Raw genomic sequence first — 26,114 nt, forward strand, 5'->3', positions numbered from 1 at the left:
TCAGGAACTGACATTAGTGAGTGACGCGAGCCACACGGCGCCGTACCTTCTGCATGCCATGCTGGGAGGTGGGCACGTAGAGCGGGGGCGGGGTCTCGGTGCTGGTCAGGGAGATGTTGTCCTGGCTGGGGAGGTCCATCTCTCGGATCACCTGCGGCTTCAGCTTCCCGTAGCGCAGGCTGCAGTGGCGCAGGCTCTTCCGCTGCCATTTCTGCGTGGCGTCGCCGTCCTTACTGACCCCGAACCAGTCCGCTGTGCCCCTGACACCACAGACACCGGCCCTTCATTCCCGGCCGACACAAACGTGCGCGGCAAGCCTTTCTCCGACTTGTCGGAGACCTTCCACACTAAGCTATCCCAAATGTGCCAAAAAATAAAAAAATGTAATAAAAAAAAAAAATAAATAAAATAAAAGACACACAGCCACTGAGCTGAGGTGTTCCTGAGAGCTTAATGTGGAGTAGTGAGTTGGGAAACACAAAGAAAGGGAAGAAAATGTGTCCCAGATATCTCATAGAGGGAATAAGCCTGGGCATGTCCGTATGTCCACACAGGTGGACACACACCCACACACACACACACACACACACACACACACACCCACGCCTGTACACACACACACACATGCACACGCCCACACACACACACACACACACACGCACGCACGCAGGCACCTACGCACGCAGGCACACACACACACAGCATGCGGTGGCAGTGAAGGGTCACTTTCCAAACTTCAGATACAGAGATTGCCCCTGAGGGATGTGGAAGGAGCTACTGCGGCAAAAAAAAAAAAAAAAAAAAAAAATCCAATCTAACTCGACTGTCCCTAGATGGCCGTGCAGCGAAAAGTTATTATAGACATTACATACTTTTTTTTTTTTTTTTGATATTATTATCTGCGCCTTACTTTCTCTCCGGAACAGCCTGTTCCCACCGACGACCACGACAACAAGTTTTAGTTGCAAAGCCCCCCCCGCGCGCACCGGGCGGGAGACGGCGTCTCCGCAACCCCCCGGGGTAGGAAACATTTTTTTTCTTTTACGAGGGAAGCACGAGCGGAGAGCGAGCCGTGGCTGAGCTGCCTCATTAGCAGAGTACACGTTTCCCCGACTGATTGTCTCCAGTCCTGCGAAAAAACGTAATAAAACCTGCAAGTTTGAGACGAGAGAAAAAAAAATAATAATAAATTTAAAAAAAACTTTTTTGGGGGGGGAAAAACCAAAGGCTGGTGGAGACTGACGTCCGCCTGCCCTGGCTTAGTTTTTCATTGAATAATCAAATGAAGTAATTTCGGTTCTTACAGCTGGCGTTAGGCACGCCCGACAAGGCCGCGGCCATCTGTTTCGACTGGGAATCAAACCGGGACGGAGAAAATACGAATCTTCCTGTTATTTGCAGCCAGGACACACCGAGAGCTACAGAGCCGGAGGATTAGACCGGACATGAATATTTATATCCCGTTCCTTTGGTTGTTCACCATGAAAACCGCGAGGAGTGATGAGAAGCGCAATTTCGGAAGACGGAAGACTTTCATGCTCGTCTCGGAGTTCTGCTCCTTCTCCTCGCATCGGCAATCGCCTCGGGATGGGGCGCGCGCTTCCAGCGGCACGTCCCGAGCCTGCCAAACAGCCGAGTCGGCCAAAAGGCTCGAGAAAAACACGAAAGTTGGATGAGGTCCTTTGTCACTACCCCGTTATGGCTGACGGAGTTGTCACGTTGCGGTGACACAGTGGAACATCTGGCAGCCCTGGCAGCTGTGCGCCCCCCTCCCTCGCTTTGTCGTGCTGCCCGCCGTGGCCGTGCCCTCGTGATCCCGTTTCTAAAAATAGATCCCGGTGGGATCCGGCGTGGCTAAACACCTGGACGCTCGCGCTTTCCGTCTGGTCTAATCTTATCTTCTCCGCCCGAAGACCCTGCTGGACTGGACCAGACCGGACCGGACCGGACCGGACCGGACCGGACCGGAAAGGCCTGCTGAAAAAATCAACCGCAGCCACAGCCACAGCCACAGCCACAGCCACTCACTTCCCTCGGCCAATAATAAGTCCTCGCCAAGGAGGAACAACGCTGCCTTATTGAGTGAATGAATGATGTTTGGCAGATGTTCAGGAAAATCTGGGATCCTGCCCGTGCCCCGTGTCCGCTCGGCCTCCGGGCGCCATGACTGCGAGGGGAAACAGCAGCTCTGGGTTTGTTTCCTGTTATGATTAATCCACGACGCATCAAAGCTGCAGTCTTCCTTTCTTTCTTTCACTGCTCTGCCCTTCACCAAACAAGCTGATGTGCTCCTGAGCCTGAGCCTGAACCGGAGCCTGAACCTGAGCCTGAACCGGAACCGGAACCGGAGCCTGAACCCGAGCCTGAACCCGAGCCTGAGCCTGAGTTCGAACCGGAGCCTGAGCCTGAGCCTGAACCGGAGCCTGAACCTGAACCTGAGCCTGAGCTTGAACCGGAGCCTGAGCCTGACCCTGAGCCTGAACCTGAACCTGAGCTTGAACTGGAGCGTGAACCGGAGCCTGAGCTTGAACCTGAGCCTGAGCCTGAACCTGAACCTAAGCCTGAACCTGAGCCAAAACCGGAGCCTGAACCGGAACCTGAACCTGAGCGTGAGCCTGAACCGGAGCCTGAACCGGAGCCTGAACCTGGACCTGAGCGCTTGCCTCAGCGGGGTGAGGGAGGGACCTCCAGCGGTACCTGAGCAGGGTTCTGGAGAGCGAGTGGTGCTTCCTGGTGCCGTGGCGGGCGGCCCGCTGGCCCTTAATGGGCACCGTGTTAATCCGCTCAAAGTGCACCCTCCTGCTGCTGTGTGGGAGGAGGGGGAAGAGCCGGAGAGGGAAGGAAGGAAGGAAGGAAGGAAGGAAGGAAGGAGAAAAGACAAGGAAACACAGTGAGAAGGAGAGTGAAGCTCGACAGTGGAAAGGGCCGTCATGCAAAAGAACGCGAGGCGTGGCCAACGCAGCGGTTAAAACTTTTCTTTTTCCGCGGTGTTTCTTGAAAGGTTCGACGTTGATTTCGACACGTCAGGGAAAAGCAGCTTGGAAAAGTCTCAGGAAAGCTGGAATGCCGCCGCTCAGAAAGGAGGATTGGGTTGAAGCATGCAAAGTATTTTTATAGGAGAGGTGACGTTAGAGGGATGGTCTGCAAGCGGAGCACGAGGCTTCAGGACCAACAATGCTCAGCCGCTCACACACACACACACACACACACAAACACACACACACACACACACACACACACACACACACACACACACACACACCGCTTCCTGTCATTGTCTCCGCCTGGAGGACCGTAGCGGTGTCAAATTCGGTTTTTACCCCTTTTTTTACTCGTCAGCACACACATTTTACTTTTATTACCCCAGACCGTTTTCCTGATGGTAGCTCAGATTTTGTGATTTTTAAAAAATTGTCTGCATTTTTTTAGGCTTTCCATTTTAAAGCAATGGCGCTATGGCCCTTTGAAATGGAATGAACAAATACAAAATAGGATTTCAAAAAATAAATACTAAAAATGTACTAAAACTAAAACTAAAAATAAAAAATAAAAGTAACTTTGACAAAACTATGTATTACCGTAGATGTCAACTGAAAAAGGAGATGATTTTAATGGTTCTCAGCGTATCTTTACAATTTTCCAAACCCCCCCCATAAAAATTATTTTCGATTAAATATGAAAATTGTGAGGTATGATCAGGAAAATGGCCGAGGGGACTAGAAACAGGATAAAACTCAATTCTACGGTGGTATGTTCCCTTAAATTTGCCACAAAAAACAGAAGACGCACATGTGGTCGACCACACCCACTATCCTGGACCGTCTAATAAAAGAAAAACCTTGAATCGCTGGGGATGAATTCAAACTGCAAAAGCCATGCCACGTCCCAGAATTGTTCGGTTTACATCGGACGTAAAACTGCTTAAAATTTACCTCTTGATGGTCTGCGTGATGGAGGACTGGCGCTGCAGGACGGGCCGGCGGGAGTCGAAGAAGTCCCGGGGCGGCGACTGGAGGTGAGTGGTCTCCACCGGCATGCTGATGCTGCGCAGGAAGCCCTGTCTCTTCACAGGCTGGACGGAGGCGACGGGCGGGGACGGGCGGGGTTGATGACAAAAGACAACAAGGGAGTTAGGGGTGACGATAAGAAGCGCGGCAGGAATGGTGCACGTTCGGGAGACTTGGGGAGAGTACCTGGATGAAGGTGGGGGGCTCGTCCAGGGACACCTGCGCGACGGGGATGTCCAGTTTGAGCCATGGAGGTTTCTTCCTCTGCAGGCTGCTGGTGCTCTCCCTCCGCGGCTCAGCCATGCTCTCTGCCCACGCGCCACGCCTGCCAGCTGCACGCCCGGGGGGAGGAAAAAGGTGGAGATGTTGGAGGGGAGATTCATCCGGGAAGCCAAGGCAACGCTTTACAAGTTCGGCTGCAACGCTTTCTGACGTCATTCTCCGTTTGCCGCGTAAAAACCCTCCCAAAAAACCTCGAGAAAGGCTAGGGAGGTCGAACACACGGGGGCGCCGATGTGCCTTTTTTTTTTTTTTTTTTTTTTTTTTTTTTATCCAATCTTTAGGAATTTATACTGTCAAATTATTTAGGGTCTGATTCCCTAAAACTGGGGTCCGCTGCCCCCTAGGAGTCATTGGAGCAATTGCAGGGGGGTCTGCAGAACTTTTTTTTTTTAATAATACATTGGTTTTATTAAACAACTTAAAATAAACATTAACTTTTTTTTTTCATATATACATTTTTTTTTCCACAAAATACTCAACCTCAATAACGACGGTAATTCTGTTGTCGTGAGGTGTGCACGTTTTGTTGGCAAAGTGTAACTTTGAATCAAATCAATCGCTGTTTCTAATTAAAACCCCGTGTGGAATCCTTCTTGTTGTGGAAATGAGGTCCTTTTTTGGGAACCGGCATCTATCTTATGAATGCAGGAGCGAGTGGGGTCCTGAAGACTTCTGTAAACATCATCAGTCCACTTCCACATGGCATTAGGCCTCCGTGTCACTGCCTGAGCATCAGGCCCCATCCCTCATGCCTTCTCCTTGAAAAGGGAACTATTCAAGGTTGAAAATACTTGATACTGTCTCTACAATTTGCCCTTGAAATGATCCAATGTTATTCACATCGGGGTTTGAACAGTTCTTTACAATAAAACAAAGCAGTATCTTTGAGTTATTGTAATTATTATTTTTTGCATGTTGTAAAACTGGAAAATTGTGAAAGAGGGTGCGGTTTCTTAGCATATAAATATACTGTGTATATATATATATATATATATATATATATATATATATATATATATATATATATATATATATATATATATGTATATGTATATATATATATATATATATATATATAAAAATAAATATCTTTTATTTTTTTTACTTCTGTATTAAACTCAAGGTGTTCCGTGAAATATGTTTGTAATGCACATCAGGCGGTATGCTGAGAAGCAATTTCCATTATGTACAAAATGAATAAATATATAAAAATCAATATACTGAGGCCCATTTGTATCGAATAATCAAATCGAATTGCGGGGTCACCTGACGTCCTATTCCACATCTCAGAACACCAGTGGATGTAACTAAATCAGCTGTGTCTGTGTCCTCCAGTGACCTGGGTGGGTTGACGGTGGACGTTCTTGCTGCGCTCCCTCCCTCCCTGCTGTGAGCAGCAGGGAGGGAGGGAGGAGGTGACCTGGACTGACTGACTGCTGGGTTTTGGGTTTTCTGGGGGGGTCAAAAGCACTGAAACCTCACCCTTTTAAAATGATTAGTATTATATCATTTGAATTTATTTTATTTTATCTATTCATGTATTTAGCGTCTTTATATTCCTTATTTGTGTTTGTTTTTTTATGTGGGACCTGATGTGGGATTATGGGGTGGGAAATGGGAGTCAAATATGTAAAAATACTTATACTTATCATTTATTGTATTGATCCTTCTTCTTTACAGATTGAATAAATAAGTCTATCGATAGAAAATGTCAAAATTTGACAAAATGGGACAGAGAAAAATAACGAAGGGTTCTTCACTGGTATTGCTTTTAAAATGATTATTGGTTTTGGACATATCTTTATTTTTTTAACTTATTTAATTATTATTTAAAAATACTGTATAAACTATATATATATAATAAATATAATAATAAATTAACCTGAATAAATCTGTGGAAATGCATGTGCTTCCAAACAGGTGTAGCTTTTGAAGCATAAAGAAAATGGACAAAAACCAATACAAAAATACACCTAAAATAAAAACAGGAACAGGAACGGCAGTAAACCTGATACACATACGTACAAAATCAACCCAACTGAACATCTATGGGAAATTCGCCATTCACCATCGTCAAAGCACCAAATGAGGGAATATCTTTTGGAAGAATGGAGTTCCATCCCTCCAGCAGAGTTCCAGGGACTTATAGAATCTATGACAAGGTGTGTTAAGTTGTTCTGGCGTCTAATGCTGGCCACACCTTATTAAGACACTGTACGTTGGTTTTTCCTTTAATTTGTCACCGTCTGTATATATACAGTAAATAAATACGTTTTTAGGGCTGCCCCAACTTGAGATTTTCCTCGTCGACCATTGGTCGTCAGTTCAAGCCATTAGTCGACTAATTGTCGCACGTTTAGGATATTGATTTAATTATTTACAGGCAAAATTATGTTTTTGGGGCATCAGAAAATGGTTAGAGTTCCAGGGCTGGGAAAGCATGTTAACACTGTGCTACTACATAAAGGTTGATTTTGACAAGGCTCAGCTCCGGAATGGAGGGATTTTTTTGAAAACCGACCAATGATAAATTAGGTCGACCAAGACTCTTCTCGTCGACTAACGTTTGGTCGACAATTTGGGGGCAGCCCTAATAATTATTTAAATTCCTCTTTACTTTTCTGCACACCGGATAAGCGTTGTCTGACTGAAGGTGCAGTATTGTAAGGAACTTTAATTGAATTCAACATTAATTCAAGTATTTCACAGTATTTCACTCACTCTTATTTTACTCTTGGGTATTTCATTTGAAGTGAAAAATGGCTGCATGACCTCTGCGCAAACTATGGATATTACAATTTGCTGAATCAATTCAGAAATTGAGACGACATCACCGAATGGTACTGGAGTATCCAGCACTGATGCAGTTGTACCGCTATCTGAGCCCCGGTCACAGGACTCACTTCATCGCCACTTCTGCAAAGCAGCACCGAGGTGCGAGAGCTGAGGCTGCAAACGCAGGACCCTCGTACCCTCCATTCCCCGCCATGTGGAAAAGTTTTGGCCTTGTGCGTTTTTTTTTTTTCTTTTTTTCCAGAAGGGTGGGGGCGGGGTGGTGGTGGTGGTGGTGGTGGTGGTGGTGAGGGGCTTTGCTATGGAATGCTGAATGACCTACACAGCGTTTTTGTCTGCCTGCCCTGTGATGTCTGGACCAGATTAGTCGGGCAGACAGTAACAACAGCGGCTGGTCCAGAGAGAGAGGGTTCTGATCGGGGTGGAGGCTGGAGGGAGGGTGGTGCTGGTCGGGTGCGGACTAATGATAGAGAGAGGGAGTGAGACAGAGAGAGAGAGAGAGAGAGAGAGAGAGAGAGAGAGAGAGAGAGAGAGAAAGGGGCCTGCAAAGTAACCCCTTTAAATAGTGTGTTCACACTGCAGCAGTCGAACTCAGGCATTAAGTGGCGACAGGCGGCGCCTTCTTCTTCACTGACTTTTTAAGCGTGGGGGCAGGGAGTCAAGCGATGGGGTGGAGTAAGACTCACCGGACTCCTCCCTCAGGAGTCACCGGATTGACCCAATCGATCGTTTTCAATCGACTTGTCGACTTGACTGCCTCGTGTTGCAACCGAGACGCCGCGGATCGGAGCTCGCACTTATCACGCCGCCGCCCGATCGCAATCAGCGGAGCCGACGGCGTTGCGATCATTTGGTGAAATCACGCAATTTTTCCACAATGCCGGGGCTCCATCTAAATCCGTCAGTTTGGTTGAAGCAAATGAACGGTCTACCTGAATTTGTTTGTTCCGATGTCCAATTGGAAAATCTCTTTTCTGCAGCACCCACAAAGGCTGTACTCTGCGTTATAAATCCTTGCTCCATCCCTTCGCAGGGCGGGGTTCCTAACGTTGAACGGAGGGAGAGGTTTCTGGCGCGGAACTCATTAAAATGGCGCCCGGAGTGCTGCAATGACGGCGAGATTTGTATTTCACACATGCAGAGGGCCAGACACGGTAAAATCAAACCTTGGCTCCTGCATCTGAGCATGGGAACGTCTTTGGAATATTTAACATTTCATTCTACAATGCTGCACGAACGCTTGTGAACATAGCCCCGATGCGGGCATCCAAAGTTGGTGTTTTTACGCAATACTCTGATCGCGATTATTTGGGGGAAGCGCGATCATTTTATGAAGAATGGTAGATTCCACATTTAAATTTAAGGGGGGTTTTAAGCCAATTTGAGAAATGTCACGATTTTTAAAAAATGTTGTTGCGCATCAGGTGGGTTGAGGAAAATGAACTCCCAAATCTCCCGAACCTTTATGTTCAGTCCGATGTTCAACATCAGTACATAGAGTAGCTGCTCTGCAGGTAGACACTTGTTATTCCACTGTTTTAAGCTCATGCCGCGGCAGAAAATGAACAACAAAAAAAAAAAGGGCAACAAAATGAATTTCTGATTGATTAATTTAAAATTATTTGCCGGAATTATTTGTATGAATATGAACCGTCAGCTACAATTCCCGAGTGGGTACCGATGTTCAAGCTCTTGAAATTCAGTTCATCTCCCCCACGACAAAACTCCGTCACCCTCAGGTCAAAGGGATGGTGTTGTCTGTCGTATGTCAATTATTCCAGGCATGGCGACGTCAACCTTTTTCTCACAGCGATCGCATTTCCAGCCGCCACTCGACCCGGGAGCCACATTCCTCCGGGACTCGCGGGTGATCTAATCTGCGCTCTTCCCGCGATTTGTTTAGACTTTCCGAACGACCAAAAACTCCCATTTCCCCATCACTCTCACGCGCCCCACCGCCCTGTAAAACCCTGTGATTTGCACAATGGGCTTCCTGGCATCGTCTTACATCAGTGAGAAACCAACACTTCCTATTTAATCACAAGACCCAGCAGAAGCCCTCATCCCTTCAATTTGACATTTTGGAGACGGGGGAGGCCACTTCCCTCTTTTGCTGGTTGTTTACATTTAAAAAGAAATAGATCACATTCTAGTTTTTTTTTTTTGCCAATTTATAGGCTCAATGCACAATGAAGTTAATGATAAATAGTAAATATTATGTACTATTTATCATGAGCTTCATTGTTTATTGTTTATCTTTAGGTTCATTTTTGTGGTTTATTGTTAGTTTTATTTATTGTTAACTTCTCAGGTTTATTGGACATGGAAAACCTTCTAGTTTCGTGTTTCGCTTTATTGCCAATTTTTCTCATTTATTTTTTTGCTAATTTTATACTGTTTTTGGCACTTTTTGGTTTATTGCATATTCCATATTTTATCAAATTTTCCGTTACTGTCGATTGTTAGGTTTACTGTATATTTCCACTTTTTTAAAATCTCTCTTTTCACTCTATAACAAAATGCAGAGGACTGAGCCAGACCTCTCCGGGTGCAGAGATGTGCGGCAGGCATTCATGTCTGAGGTTGACAGGTTAAACACCATTGCTCTTTCTCTTTCTCTCTGGGGAGCTGCAATCTATTGAATCTCATGCTGCACAAAAAAAAGTCTCGTCGAGCCCAATGAATTTTTCCGGTCATCATTTCAGATAATGGCTGGGCCATGTGAAGGTGAAGCTGGAAGGCTCAGGGTCAGAGGAATATGCATCTCAACGGGAACGTAGTACTACCATTCTCCTTTATGAAGCGTGGTTTTTTTTCTGCTACGTAAGCAAAAACACGAACATGAAATAACACCTACAAAAATAAATGAGTGAATGACTTAATTGATACATGTATTCATTTATCAATACATTAATAAATTAATTAATTAAACAAGGCAAAAATAAATACAAAAATAACTAAATAAATAAATTGACTACACTGGAGGACAAATAATATAACGATTAAAAACATTTGATTGAATTTTTTTTCTCCAGTTTCCATTATATCCAATAATAAGAACAGGATGCAATCTCAGACAGAGGTGCTTGAACCCTTGCATCCAGGGTGGGGTCGTTAAAATATATCAGATACAAATATATCAGTATTTGATGAGAAGCATTACGGTCATACAGGTAAAATATATTACTGGTCAGCAGAAGGCTCCCCCCTCTAAAATGACCGTGAAGGTTCCTCATGTGGAGTGGAACAGCTCATCGTCCACCTAAACATGGCACACTAGGTCAACGCACTGGGCTCACTGTACTTCCTCTGGATGACTTGATGAGACGCACATTTGTCCAGTTTCAGTTCCTGCCTCATCGTATTTTTGTAACTTTCACAAGTGTCTCATTGTGACAGCGCCTCGTCGTCTGCTTGGCATTCAGCATTTATAAATCATCGTCTTTACTGAAGCGTCTCTCATGTTGGATATCTTTTACAGTCCGTGCTCATGTCATGTTTAATGTTTATTCTCAATTATTGGACAATAATCAAGGAGTAATGGCCAGGATCATTTTTTATTTCATTTCATTCATCATTTTCATTTATATTTTAAGACATATTATTAGAAATAATAATAATAATAATGAATTCATTAATAATATTAGAAAAATGCTTTAATTACTGCTGCTATTTAAAAATGAAATCAAATTGGTGACATAGCTCCATCTGCTGCGACACATCAGATGTTTTTCAAGCAGAAACAGATAATTAGACATTTCTAAAATGGTCTTGTGCAATGCCAAGGATAAAAAGAAAATCCCAAAAAAACCCTGAAGTGCCAGGGACAAAAGATATGTTTCTAAACAAACAACATTCCATGTCCAAAATTCCACAGCATCTCTGTGAACAAGGCCGAAGAGGAAAGAGCAGGAAACCACATCAGGTCTGAGCGATGCAGACAGAGCCTGGCTGCACTCTGGGTACAGAGTGTACTCTGCTCTGCAGGAGGCAGCGGAGGAACTAGCTGCAGCTACAGCAACTGACAGAGAGGCCGATGGAGAGACTGACACAGAGACTGACAAAGAGACGAGATAGGACCGACCCTGAGGCTGACAAAGAGACAGACAGAGAGAGACCGACAGAGAGAGACAAAGAGACTGACAGAGACTGACAGAGACAGGCTGACACTGAGAGACTGACACAGAGAGGCTGACACAGAGAGACTGACGGAGACTGACAGAGACTGACAGAGACAGGCTGACACAGAGAGACTGACACAGAGAGGCTGACACAGAGAGACTGACGGAGACTGACAGAGACAAACAGAGAGACTGACACAGAGAGACTGACGGAGACTGAGAGTGAGATGACAGAGACTGACAAAGACACTGACACAGAGACTGACAAAGAGAGACTGACAGAGAGACTCAGAGAGAGATGATTCCGAGACTGACACAGAGACTGACAAAGACTGACACAGAGACACTGACACAGAAAGACTGACACTGAGTCTCAGGTGGCGAGTCGGGGTCCTAGGGCTAGAGCTGCAGACAGGGCCGGACACCACAGACAGGGTGGACAGGACGTTCGGGTGGAGGCACCGCTGCCTTTTGGCTCTGACGGATGACCTCATTACACTGGGTGCTGAGGAGTGAGTGGAGTTCCATTCCTGAGCGCAGGCAGCACTTCCTGGCCCCGGGCCCCTCGTCCTCCCTCCGCGGCCCTCCTCTCTTTCCTGTGCATGCTTCAAAAGCGCCTCCTTTCGTTTTGAACCCTCCGGCCCCCGACCTTTTCTCTCTTTTTTTTTGGTTTACATTTTCTTGCGTTACTTGTCTTGATGAAGGATTGCATTCAAGGATCTGCACCCACTGTGCAATACATTGTAATAACCATAATCATTTGTAATCATTGAGACCCATTGTTATCCAAGCCCATATCATGGGATAGACAATTTTATTCACCCTGTACAGGAATAACCCACCTGCACTTATATTAACACCCACAGCCAATACTCGCAACCGTACTACCACGTTGCCCCGACCGTGGCCTTTCATTTTAATTGATCACGTGAATTGACACGGTTTTTTTTTAGCTCCAGTCACGTGTGCATAGGGCACATTTTGTATATCCTGTATATGTTTGCATATCTCTATCATTTTTTTTTTCCAACTGTTAAGATTTTTTGACGCTACTTGCGACGTGAAGGCTTCCTTTCCTGATGACGTCACGATTTTAGAAAAAATAATTGATACCATTTTTTTTTTAACTGAAATTTTTTTAAATTGCAGCGGACCCGTCGCCTCCCTGTGAAACTATCGTGGAGAAATGAAGGCTATGTAAACTCTGTGCAAGTACAGCTACTTTACCTTTGCAATATTACCACTACTACTACTTTACTACACACCTCGCTTCAGGTAGAGTTTCATAATTTTGCTTATTTTCTCAGACTGTAATATATTTATATATCTATAAGATTCGACATGCACAGCCCCCCACCCCCACAAAAAAAGCACAATTAATTTTCTCTCCATTTTACTGTTTTCATGGTAAAACTTTTTTGGGGTAGGATTATTTTACAGTAATGCACCGACCAATCCCATAGCCAGACAAATTCCTCGTCCAGGAGAATGTACTTCGCTCCAGGTTTGGCAGAACAGCTGCAGCCCCACTAGAACAGTCCCACTATTGACCAATTAACACATAGTTCTCAAAAAAAAAAAAAAAAAGGCTACTAGTGTGAATAACACAACATTGTTTGAGGTTACAAGGCGCTGTAATGACTCATCAGGAACGCTCAAATATTCGACGTCGGCCAAACCTCACTCCGTGTTAGACGTGCAGCAGAGCACGCAGAAACAACAGTGGTAAACAATGCCATTCAGATTGTCTCTCAACACAGATTTTACTCCGTTCCCATTATCTGTCCCATTATCCGTCCGTCGGGAACAACAGCAGTTTGTATACTCGAATGGAACCCCCCGCCCCGCACACACACACATACACACACACACACACACACACACAGTGGATTTCACAACAAAGAAAGGAGCTCTAAGGCGACACTTCCCCAAACCGGGATTTTGACGACGACGACAGAACACGCAACCGCAACCATCGCTCACACTGACGGCTGTAGACATTTTAATAAACAACAGATCTGGCGACGGGGGATCGGGATCGTCTTAAGACGTAAATCAACTCCACCTGATAGCACTGCAGCTGTGTGTGTGTGTGTGTGTGTGTGTGTGTGTGTGTGCGCGCGCGCGTGCGGGTGTGCGTGTGTGCGTGTGCGTGTGTGCGCTGAGCCATCTGAGGCACATCTGTGCATTAATTACAGAACGCTGGGTTTGATCCTTATACAGAACATCCGGCGTCCAAGCAGAAACAATTGGGAAGCGAAACAAAACTTTTCAAAACGCTGCCGATGAAGGCCAACTTCCAACAAAACCGTCGACCTACGGAGCGAATAATACCAGGGGACGATTTTACAGCCGTGTGGATGGGATGTCAGACCATCCCCATTGCATAGCTGCGGCGCACTTGGAAATATTTGTGGGTGTATTTCGCTGTATTTCGCAATCTCTGGCGACGGACAGAACGTGACTCGGACCCAGCTTCAGCGAGAGCAGGGCGAGAGTGGGACGAGGGGGCGATGGAGCGTCACGGTGGGGAAGTCGTTACCGTGGGCCCGAACCCTTCCAAAGTACAGTACGTCCCATTTTACTAGAGCAAGGCATTGGACGGGATCTCAGGATTCTGCTACAAACGGTCACGATCCAATGATATACACTGACATTTTACACACAATGAGAAATACTGCCAACTTCTCAGCGTGCCACCTGACGTGCATGACATAAATACGCCTCTCATACGGCAAGTGAACAAGTCGGTTTGTCTTTATTTTTCTGTAAACGACTTGAAGTAATTTGAGGAACTTTTTAGAAAATAGTAAAAAAGATATAATTTTTTTAAATAAAAAATTATATACATTTTTTTTTTTAATAATAATAAAAAAAAAAATACATAGTAAATAACTGAAATACAATACTTACTAAACACATCGTGTTCAATAAATGTAAATAAAAATGAAGTGCATTTAGATCAGCGGTTCAAAAAACTATACAAAATGAAATAAAAAAAATAATTATAGCCAAAATACTAAAATGAGTCATGGGTAACGGGTTGCATAACTTCCAAACAAAGTTTCCATACTAAAACTTGCTGAGTTGAAATGTCGTTTATATTATTTCGCAGAGTATTTTTTATGCTACCCAGCCGTTTGTATTTTTATCGGCAAACATTATCCTGTATTTCAGCAACTGTAGCTTCAAGCAGAGCACCGTCAAAACCACACGCGCACGCAGGCACTCACGCACACACACACACACACACACACACACGCACACACACACACACACACACACAAGTGACCCAGTGACACGTGACGGAGTGATACACCAAACCAGCCCTCATGACATTATGAAAACACAGAAAGCGAGAGAGAGAGAGAGAGAGAGAGACGGCAGAAAATATCCAGCACAGCTGACCTGCAGATCAAGTGTCACGCCTGGCACGGGGCAGGGATGGCGGGACGGAGGGTGGGGTGGCGGAGGGGCGGGTTGGGTGGGGGCCCGTGACAGGCGCGGTGGGTGGTTTGGGGTGGGCTAGGCCGACATGCTCAGTTGCGGAGTCAGGGAAAACCGGGGATACGTCCCGTGTCTGTTTGTTTCCCCTTTCTCGTGCCCTGTCGCCATGCAGGCAGGGCTCTTACGGACTCCCAACGACGACCTTCCCGACGGAGACGCTCTGATGCCGGAGCGATAGCGGCAGAGCGGCATCGGCTCCAATCGCCGAGCTTCCCTGTCCTGTCACAACAGCGTTTTCCAAATGACGGGGTCTAGTGCCAGAGATATGAATAGTGCATGGAAGTAAACAAGGCTCTCCGACGGTGGGCCGCGTGCAATGCAATGTATTTATAGCGCTCCATCCTGAAACGTACCGTCGGATGAAACCGTAGAGCAGAATGACGGAACAGAAAGAGAAACGTCCCGCCGCGGCTATCCAGGCGCCGGGTTCTAAGGCAGCGGAGAAGAAGGCGACTGCGTCCTTCAAGCGCCGCGCAGATCAAGCCGGTTTTTGTGCGACTGGATATATTTAGTCCCCTCGATGTGCAGGGGAGTATTGTGTATTGTGTATTAACACTGTTCTCACTACAGTAACAGGGTGTGTGCAGGTGTAATAACGTGAATATAATACTCTTTCAGACCTTTTTAAGACTTATTGTAACAAAAGTTAACACAGATTTTTTGGACAAATCATCTGGCTCCTATTCAATAAAGCATTGCAGATAAGTACAAAGGTAAGCACTCCATATTTGGAATGTAGTATTAGTCTTAGGGGTTTATACCACCAGAAAGGTTGACTCTGACATAGAAGAAGTTGACCAATTTGTGTTGATATGACAACTGATGATTTCATATTTATCACTGTTTCGTGACTTTTTAAGGCCTAAGATCTGTAAAACTGAGCTGCACACAAAGCCTTCAGTTCCAAGTTAATACCGAGAACACACCCACACCGGTACACCACTTGGACCACGCATGAGACAGAAAGTCTTTCTTCACCGCTTTCTGTATATGGTTGAGGAATGTGTTACACGGGTGACTAATTCAGTCATTCATTATTTAGTCGTACTGCACACAGGTGAATTATTTACTCCGTAGCTCCCGCCGGACCTGGTGTAGACCAGAGACATACCCGCTCCAGGGGCGGTCCTAGTGATTTGGAGGCCCTAGAAGGACCACTGTGAGGCCCCTTCTTCACCTTACTTAATGGAAGCATGGCAGGTAAACATTTAGGGATAGCCCTTTTCAGCGATCTAAAGCTAAATGAGAATTCTAACTGAACCATTCAAACGCTCTTCACTCAGTTAGAAGAAGACAATGGGACAAGTAAAAGATTAGGAATATATTAAATATTTATTTAAAATAATATATACTGTTTATTTTTTTATTTTATTTTATTTTAATTAGAATATTAAATGGTTAAGAAGTCGGGAGTTATTCCACCAAAAGAGTCATTTGCTCATTTTGTTTGCAAAACATGCAGCGACCTACAGGCTGAACTGAGACTCCAATCTGGAGTCCCAAACAGAGGCAATGACACTCGAACCGTGAGCCGCTAATGGGATTGGGAGTGTTCAAACTCTTTTATTGGAAATTACAAAAATGTATTGTTGGGGCGATGTGGCCACCGGGGCGGAGGGAGTCAAGCCTGCCTGACAGCCGTGGCCATGTTCTCAGTGCAGGATTAGGACACCATTTTGCCTCAGGGCAACCTTCATGCTGAGCCTCCGGACGCTTTTAAAGGCGGACTTGTGTTGCCAGCTTTAAAAAAATCACCTGGTATCGAACCCTCAAGCCCTCCAACACCGATGCCTTCATACAATGACTGAGTAAAGCGCGGTCACGTCCTCCAGCCATTTGATTCAAGGACAGTACAGGACTTGAACCGGTGCTGGCAGCATTTGAAGCATCACTCCACCAGGTATGGTCTTCAGGCGCTTTTAAACGTGAACACCTGGCATCAAGCCCTGGAGCTCTAAAGCAGCGGCCTACCTCTTTGAGCCGCCGACTCTTACCGAGCTTGATTGTCTCCAATCATTTGACTTAACGAACGGGACATGGGTGAAAAGAATCAAGACTTGAACCTGTGACGGCAGCCCTGATATGAACCATTACTCCACCAGGTTGCCTTCACACTCGGGCATGGCCTTCGGGCGATTTTAAACCATACCTGTCAACATTTGGATTTGAAAATAGTTGACGGAGGGTGGGGGGCGACTGAGAAAGTGTCCCCGTTACACACATTACAATAAATACATCTCAACTAAAAACACACTATTATTATTATCCGCGGTCAGCGGAGCGGAGATCAAGGAGATCGGCGGCGCCGGCAACTTTTATAAAAAAATGTTTTTTAAGAAAGGTAAAAAAAATGGGATATTTCCAAGAAAGATAAAAAAAAAACTGGGAGGGCAGCAAGAAGGAAGGGTAAAATACGGGAGAATCCCTCGGAAATGAGAGGGTTGACAGCTATGTTTTAAACGCTCAAAGCACCAATCACTGGAGCGACAAAGGAAAACAGTTTTTATGAAAAATAAAAATGGCCCCCGTGCGCACGAGGTCCCAGGCAATTGCCTATCTATGCCATATGGAAAGACCACCTGTGACCCACTCCACCCGCACCACCGGCTTGGGTGCTGGAATACATGAGGGCGGAATTTGTGTACAAACCTATCTTCACTTTAATGGAAAAACCCAAGCCTCACTCCATGAATCTGTATCTTGTCTGATTCCAGTGCCATGTTTGTGTTCCTAATCTCAAGGAAACAGGCGACTGTGAAAGTCCCCTGGTTTTGGGCTATATTTACACCGCACTCCAAAACAACCAGATATGACCTAATACAAACGCCCCCCTGCTCGGCTGGGCGTGCGCGCTGCGTGCACGGCCACTTTAGAAAAGGAGAGGAAATGGACGCGCGGTGAAAATCGGCCTCGCTCACGTGGGAAAGAGCAAATTGATAAGGAGTTCGTTTGAGACGCGAGCGTTTGTTTCTCCCGTGGAGGTTTATCGCAGACGTTTGTTCGGCGGCGCAGCCAACGTGCCGCTGCAAGGACACCAAACGCCTGGGAGTGAGGGAGAAAAGCCCGCCCGCTGTTATAACCGCTGATAACCCGCACAGCTGCTCCTTAAACTCTGCGGCTGTCAACGTGGGGTCCGGGGTCCACCTCGGTGGGGGGTGGGCTGGGGGTGGGGTCCTTCAAGATGCTCTCCAGAAAAAATCACCAGTGGTTCGACCTCGCCGTGTGCGAGACGTCGGCAAAAAACGTCTCCTCGAATTGAGCCCAAAACTTGTCAAATGGGGCTCGCGGCCGGTCAAGCTGAGGATCCCCGACGTGAAAAAAAGGTCAATACAATCCCTTCCCTATGATGAGCTGATGTGATGTCAAATGAAGGCAATGACCCAAGCGTGACACTCACGGGGACACGCCCGCAAATGTTCACGGCCGGGCGGCTCGCGGTCGCTCACACAAAGCAAAATACAGACAAAGGGAAGGAAGGAAGGAATATATCGTGAGGATGAAAAGTGTACCCTCAGAGACGGACTCCTTCCTATCCAAAAGCACCTTTTTGATACCTTCGACACAGCCTTTTCTTTTCGCAATGGATTGTTTATGTAATAATAATGCCATAAACTCCTTCCACCTTTCTGATAAAAAAAGCTGATTTCGGCCACATAACTGTTCTCACTTTGGTTGCCTTTCTTGTCTGTTGTTTGGTTGTTTGGTTGTTTGGTTGTTTGGTTGTTTGGTTGTTTGGTTGGTAGGAGATTGGGCCCTCCAAGTCTTCAATTAAATTTGCTCGTAAACGGAACCCCAGGTTCATACCTAACAATTTCGAGGCTAAGTGCACATTATCTATCCAAGTCACAGAAATCACTTTGATGTGCGTGCTCCAAGCTGAAGGCCCGTTGCCAAAATCAGGCATGGAAATCGTTTAATTTCCATAAGCAATCGCTAAATCGCGCCGGCTTTGTCAGACAGCCCTGACAAGATGAGCTATGCAAATTCCAATCGGCGCCAAACCAAACTGCTCTCACAATCAATAACGTTAGCATTGGATGTTATGACGAGATTTAATTCATGAAGTGTGCCCTCTTGGCCTGCGTCCATCTCACAGTGCAGTTTGATTTGTCGATTCGGGAAGATTCGGCTTTCAAAAGACAAAGGGACGCACGGACGTTGAAATGTTACCAGACGCGTCTCCGGACTTCAAACAAAACCCCTCATTGTCCTTGGGAAGTCAGACATTCTCCTGTTAAGTGAGTAAGAGGAGACTCTCAGCAGCAGCGTGCCCTAACAACATGTGATCCCCATTTAAATACTTTCCAGCATGATATCAGCCTGAATCAAGCGCACAAAAGGCGGCATTGTGCGCCCGGGCGCTGAACGAGGGTCATTGTTGCAGCCAAGTGATTTGACAAAAAAAAAAAAAAAGCAGCGTTGGGGATTCATCCCGATACTGAGTGAACTGTTCGCATAAGCAAATTTCTCTGTCAGGCTGATTGTCGCCAGCGGGGCACAAGACCGGTCAGCCCCATGACAGTGTTGCATGAGGCCGCGTTCCCTGTTATGAAACGTCTCTGGTCCCAAAACAAGTGTGGGTTGCCAGACGCTGCGGGCATCACGTCGCTCTGCTTGACACTTTTTAACATCGTCCTTGCGATCTAACGCCATTAACAAACACGCTACTTTCACGAAGGAACCCCCGCCCCCCCAGTCGGCTCTGTCACTTCGCATCCTCTTTGCGGGACCACCAGCACGGTGAGGTCAGGTTTCTGCTTATTTTAGAGAGCGGGGCGCTGGAAGGAAGGAAGGAAGTGCAGAGCAGAGCCGAGCTGAGGAGCTGGGGATGCACAAACGAAGGCAGGAAGCTTGCGCCGCCGGGCGGTGATCTCCACGTCATCTACAGCACGCAACCAACAAACAGGGACGTCCGAATAGCCGGCAGTGGGAGCGGGGATTTTTTTTCGTCACTTTACTTTCATGTATTACGGTAACAGAAAGACTTGGGCAACAGTGGCGTCGTTAAGGGGTGGCCGCCCGTGACTTCAGCCCCGAATGCTTCATGAATAGCCCCCGATTCAAAATAGCCCCGCAGCGATCGCTCCCTCTCTCACGGCACCGACTGGGAGTGATCGGTGCGCCAAAACAGCATGTTTTTAGTTTGGATGGAGTTTCTATTATTTTACTCAGTTTCCTTATGGAACAAACCAAGCGCCGCACGTGATGGGGACGCGTTCTCATGAGGATAATTGTGTCATGTAAACGCCCCCCCCCCCCCCACTCCATTGTAAGATCTGGCGCCCATGCCAACACGCGTTGGCTCACAATGGCCAATCACGCAGAGGGGCGAAGCGAGCGACGAACACATACACACAAGTCCCACCCTCGGGGGCCGCGGGCGCGCATTACATGGCACGATCCCCTTACACACGCAATCATCTGACAGCCCCTTATCCATGGCTGCCACCCACTCTGGCATGGAGGGGAGCAGCCAGAGTGAGAGATCTGCGTAAAGTGTGACATCAAAGCTGACGCTTGCAGAGAAGAGAAGCCATTAAGCTGGGTGTCTCGTCGTCCTACAAAGGGGGAATCAGAATGATGAGCGTGTAGCCCCCCCCCCCCCCCAAAAAAAAGAAAAAAGAAGACGGAAGCCGTCCAAATCGTTCTGCCCGTCCTAAAAAAGCCACTCGTAAAAGTTTGACTTCTATAGTATATTTTTCATATAGTTTACAGCTACTACAACTAGCTACTAATTCTGCTACTACATTAACTACTGCAAGTATAAAATTGACACTCTTCTCTGATGCATTTCAATAGTATTGTTTAAATTTCTAGATCAATTTGAAAACTGTAATATCGACACTTTGTTTGGAAGTTATGCAACCTTTTCCCGCTGAAATTGAAAACTATCGGTGAAATGTTCTGTGCAATGTTTATGTAACACACGTCAGATGGTAAACTCATTATTTCCAAGGAAAAAATGACAATATTATTGATATAGAACCATATCGTGAGTTGTCTCATCAATATCGTATTGAATGGATATTGGATGGAATAGTGAGCTTTTTTTGGGCCATTTAGGGATGTAATAATAATGAGAATAATAATAATAATAATAATAATAATAATAATAATAATAATAATAGGAATAAGAAGATAAATCGTAGGGAGGATAACTGAAGACCACACTGTGTAAAATGATTCTGCTGATATGACAGGTGTGAATTGTTCCTTTGTATAAGAGCCGGGTTGTTTCTGTAACGCTATCTCGCTTGTGTCTGGATCAAAGCGTGTTATGATCTGAGCAAAGTTTGAGGCGCGGCGCTTATCTCTGGTCTCATCTGCTCCGTTGAATTCCACCCAAACCGTGTTCCTCTTGGCTCAACAAATACACAATGACATGCATGCTTAAAGGGGACCTATTATGCTTTTCCTTATTTTCTGTCAGACATATAATGTTACAATTTTGGATATCCGAAGTGGTCATCAGCTCCATCCCATACAGATTTTGATGTACTGATATGGTGAACTCAGTGAAAGTTTACCGAGTGAATAAAAACTGAGTAAAGCTCAAACCCCATCGGCTCAGAGCCAGGGGCTGGGCTGCTCCTTGGCTGCTCGTTCACAATTAAAGCTACACACACTGAAACAACCCCGTTTTGGAACATTCCGGGTTTAGAGGCATGTCACAATGGCTAGAATGCATGGCCTGAGTGGTATTTTCAGCAAAAAACGTCAAAAACATGTTTGGGGACCTCAGAGACCTATATGAACATGTGTAAAAAGGCGCATAACAGGTCCCCTTTAATGTCATACTAATATATCATAACCAATCATAACATCATGATCACATTTTGAGTTATGTCTTCCACAGAACCAACGAAATACCTTTCTCTAAAGAATTTCATTTTTGAAACCGGTAGTACACCCTCCTGCCGTAGTGTGATGTGATATTTTAGAAGCGGAAAGGTTTTTGGTTACACCCGTAACGGCGATCTGGTTGCAGTGTTCTGCTCGAGGGGTCAGCAGCGGCGATATTGGCTTCAGCGGCGAGGCTTTCAAGTCAAAAATGATCCTCGGGAGAAAAAAAAAAAAAAAGAAGAACAATGAGGTGAGGGGGAGGTTAACTTGGACTTAACAATGAGGTTAACTTGTATTGACAAGCCCGGAGGCAGAAGCTTCCGGGGGCGTTGGGTGAAACTAGATGGGGTTGCCACGCAGAAATAATATATATTAAGTCACATTTTAGCAAATCAAAGCTTAATTCCTCATATTTTACATGCCACCCAAAGCTTGCATTACTGTACAGCTGCACACTAAGCGTTATCAATCAATTTATTTCGAGAGGAATCATATGTGCAAAAATGCAAGGCCTCTAATCAGTTCATTTCGATGACTTCAACCTGCATATTACGGCTTCAGGAAGGAACACTGTTTCCATCCATCCATCATGAAATATTTTTGCCTCGTACAATAGGTTTCGCTTCAAGGCAACACTTTCTAAAATTAGTAAGGCGGCTTCATGGCGACATGGCTTTCGTGTGCAATTTTACAAGGGCGGCAAAAACGTATCCTGGTTGGAGACGGATGATGACAGCGGCTTGACAGCATTGATTCTAGCGGGAGCCGTGTGCGTATTCGTGTGTGTGTGTGTGTGTGTGTGTGTGTGTGTGTGTGTGTGTGTGTTTGTGTGCGTGGGTGGGTGGGTGGGTGGGAGTGAAGTGGGCGGTTGTTGTGACAAGAAAAGCGACGAGAGACGCTGCCCTCGATATCAGCATCAGGAGGACAGAAGCTCCGCCGCACACGGTTCCTCCACCGCTCTCACGTGCGGCCGCGCTTCCTCCTCTACGGGAATATGCAAATCTCCGGTCCGGGCTCTGGCGTAACACCATCGAGATTGTGAGTCTGCGCAGGTAGACGGCACCGCCCCGGCCTATTCCCGTCTCGGAGGGGCGGGGAAACAAAAAAAAACTGCTTTCCCTCAACACAGGACGACATCCGAATGCCTTTCGTCCCTCACACGTGACAAACGACGAAACAGGACGACGTTTCCGCCAAAAAAAGGAAAAAAACCTCGCCCTGGAGCCGCGGAGCAGCGCTCTGGCGGCGCAGGTTTGAGTGCTGGAAAAGCTGTTTGCGCCTCGGAGAAAAGCGCTTACTCACACCTTGAGTATGCGCTCGGCTCTCTCAGCCCTTCTGCGGCTCGGTGCCGGCGAACACACCCTCCGTCCAAGCGGGCCCACGCGCGGGGGGTGGGGGGAATAATATTAATAATAAAATTTATAAACACGAAAGTGAGTCGGAGCGGCCCACCCCAGCCAGAGAAGAAGGGGGTTTTGCGAAGCCGCCGATTGGCTGTGGTTTTCGGCTGGTGCGGTTTTCACACCCGCGGTCGACGCAAGCACCAGTTTTCTACAACCCGTGGGTGAACCCGCCGCTATAACCTGAGGAGAGGAAGAGCAAAATGGAGACTGTGTTTTACAGTTCCACAATGTTGTACTCTGTCGGCGTCACCGGGTGTCATGACATTTCACTGCATATATGTATGACTGTATGTACATGTATGTGACAAATAATCTCTTGAACTTGAACTTGAAAATGAGGAAGAAATTCTTGTTTTTCGGGGAATCCACACAGCATCGAGTGCAGACTTCCTATAATACTACTGAGATACGATTACTAGTATAATATATATATACAGGTGGTACCTCGACTTACGACTGCATCTACTTACGACTAACCCAAGATACGATCGGCGACGGTCGCGAAAATTTGTATCGACTTGCGACCGACTGCTCCAAGATACGAGCGTGGAAATTTGCAGTTGGCGCGTCGGCGGCCAGTCAGCAGTCAGTCAGTGGCCAGTCAGCAGTCAGTCAGTCAGTCAGTCAGTCAGTCAGTCAGCGGGCGACCTACATGGTGTGTGCCAGGGTTGGTGGCTTATCGATATCTTTTTCATATTTACTGTGTTTGTACTGTGTATTTTGTTTATTTTCACCCTCCATGATGTCATCATTCATACGGGAAAAATTGCTTCGACATACGACTGTTTTAACATACGACCGTTCTTATAGAGCCAATTGCGGATGTAAGTCCAGCTACCACTGTAGTATAATATAATAGCGTTAAAGTCGAACGCGTCGTCTATATTTCATACGAGTCGATACTTTTCACAGCGTGAGGATAGAGCGCACCCTGATGAACGCCTGTCTTTACTTTCTGTCCTTGGATGTCATCCACTCGCAAAATTAACTGAAGTGCTTCGATCGGTTACCGATCGTTCTGCTCGGGCGAACGCCTCAGAGTCGATCATATGGGGCTGACTCTCGGTGCTTTCGTAAGATAAATAAGATAAAGATTTGAAAAATAAAATAATATATACTTTATGAATCCCCAAAGGGAAATTCCAGAAATGTACACACAAAGAAACAATCATTAGTGATGTGGATATAATGACCACACAGGTCATTATTTTACCATCTTTACTGTGAAGCAGCCTTAAAGTCAACATTTAACCAAAGAGCGATTTCACGATGATATCTGGTCTCATGTCGGGACATCCATATCATATAGATATAGGACCCAGAAATAGGCCCCATAGCAGGGGCGAGAACAAGCAACACAGTGAGAAAGATGAAGCATGAAGTCAACTTCACGCCAGAGTCCTGCGGCGAACACCGAACAAAGGCACAGGAAGGCCTGGAAACCCAGGAGGACCGGGGGCAAGACCCCCGAGACATTCAAAGACCTGGTGCGGGTGGGGGGGGGAGCACCAGCTTCCTGACCTCACTACAGAAACCGCTGGAAATAAATACGGCTTTTGTCCCGCAAGTTGCGGACATGGGCGCCGCTTCCTCGCGGCCGAAGGCTCGAGCCCAAATGAGCGACCCCTCCGCCGCGGCTTCACAATGGACAACAATGGGAGTTGGAATTGAGATAAGGGGAGAAAATTTCAATAATCCCTCCCGGGTGTTTGGGAGATTACAACAGCATATAATATGGTGCAGCAGCGTAAGAATTGGATATAAATAGAAACAGTTAGTGTGTAATAATCAATGTGTCATTTATGGAGCCCATGCGGCGCGCGGCTCCCGACTACCGGGAATTCGAACAGTTTTTCCCGTTTTCCCATCACTGCCTTTATATTCTGCTTTTCCCATAGTACACCAGATATTAAGGTTCCAGCGGGGCGCTTCGACTATTTCTGGGCGTGATCCATTGGCAGGCGTACGCGAGGAGCTTTACATCATTTTCCCCCCGGAGCGGGGCACCGCCGAGCTCCGGCAACTGGCAACTGGAAGGGAAAGTTGGCACCGGAGTGTGGAGGAGCACGGTCTGCAGAGGGAGGAACGGGAGGGTCGAAACTCACTGCAAAGAGCCGAATTACAGGATCAGGTGCTCGGCGGAACGCGCCAGGAATATCTGGCGCGGAAGCCTCCTCCGTTCTTCCGACCGAGGGGGAACCGCTTTGCAGGAGTTGGCAGGCGGTTATTTCTACCCTCCGCCGAAGCGGCCGCCCGGGGGCGGGGGCGCGCTCAGCCACTAAAGCGTTAAGCGAATTCAAACCGACAACTACGCCTTCGTAGATCGACTCCTTCAACAACAACACAAAAAAAAAAGCCACGAAAGGAACAAGTCGCGGAGGAGTCCAAAAAGTACGCCCTCATTTCTGGGAAAAGATGTAAGAGTGAGTTTGGCCCGTGGTATGCAGCACTGACAGGGGACCGGTCGAGACTGTCCAGACATAACTCTGCACTCAGCTCCATTCAAGGACCAGCGGACCTGACTTTAGGAGCTTTGCTGCACAATGAGGACTCACAGCCGCCGGGCACAACGGCGGGCGTTTGCCAAAGTTAGCAGTGAGCGGGGGCGAGCGGGCGGGGGTGGGGTGGCGGGGTGGGTTGGGGTGTGTTCGGGGGCCATACTATTTAAAACTGCACCCTCATCTGCCGTGAGACTCTGCACAACTCAGTGCGTTCCTACGTCCGGTTCCATTGACTCGACACCGCCCCTGAGGAAAAAAACGGGGGGGACTAAAATGTGCATGTTTACACGGAAGGGGACGTGTGCTGCGTAGAAAAAAAATATATATATATAATAATAACTTTAGGGAGAAGTTGGGTAAGGAGATGAAAGAGGAAAGATGAAGAAAAAACAGAACATGAATAATCATCCCATTTGTTTGCACAACAGCTACGAAGTGGACGGCGCTCATGAGATCCCGGGGTTTTGGCCCCGAGTCACAGGCATACCTGGAGTGAAATGTTTCCCGGCTGCTGGACTGCAGGCACGGAAACCCCCCCCCCCCCCCCCCCCCCGCCAAAAAAACCCCCACAATTCTATCCCGTCGGCCCCCTTTCGGAAGAGACGGAGGTTGTTGGTACACACGCCCTCTTTAAGCTCTCCCCCTTTCTCCAAGGAG

The 26,114-nt window shown here is 46.7% G+C and overlaps 1 protein-coding gene across 2 annotated transcripts in view; it reads right to left on the reverse strand.

Annotated features, from left to right (window-relative positions):
- Positions 1 to 26,114, reverse strand: part of rhbdf1a (rhomboid 5 homolog 1a) — a 41,676-nt gene that overhangs the window by 12,031 nt on the left and 3,531 nt on the right. The window contains exons 2-5 of one of the 2 annotated variants that reach the window (XM_080009604.1): positions 4,194 to 4,339; positions 3,933 to 4,072; positions 2,698 to 2,805; positions 47 to 260 (exon numbers count right to left, since the gene is read on the reverse strand). In XM_080009604.1, the coding sequence (XP_079865730.1) occupies positions 47 to 260; positions 2,698 to 2,805; positions 3,933 to 4,072; positions 4,194 to 4,310 (579 nt within the window). In that variant the 5' untranslated portion in view covers positions 4,311 to 4,339. The remainder of the gene's footprint in view (positions 1 to 46; positions 261 to 2,697; positions 2,806 to 3,932; positions 4,073 to 4,193; positions 4,340 to 26,114) is intronic. The other variant, XM_080009605.1, reaches the window with a different exon arrangement.

The sequence above is a fragment of the Zeus faber genome, assembly GCF_960531495.2.
Source record: "Zeus faber genome assembly, chromosome: 11".
NCBI lineage: Eukaryota > Metazoa > Chordata > Actinopteri > Zeiformes > Zeidae > Zeus > Zeus faber.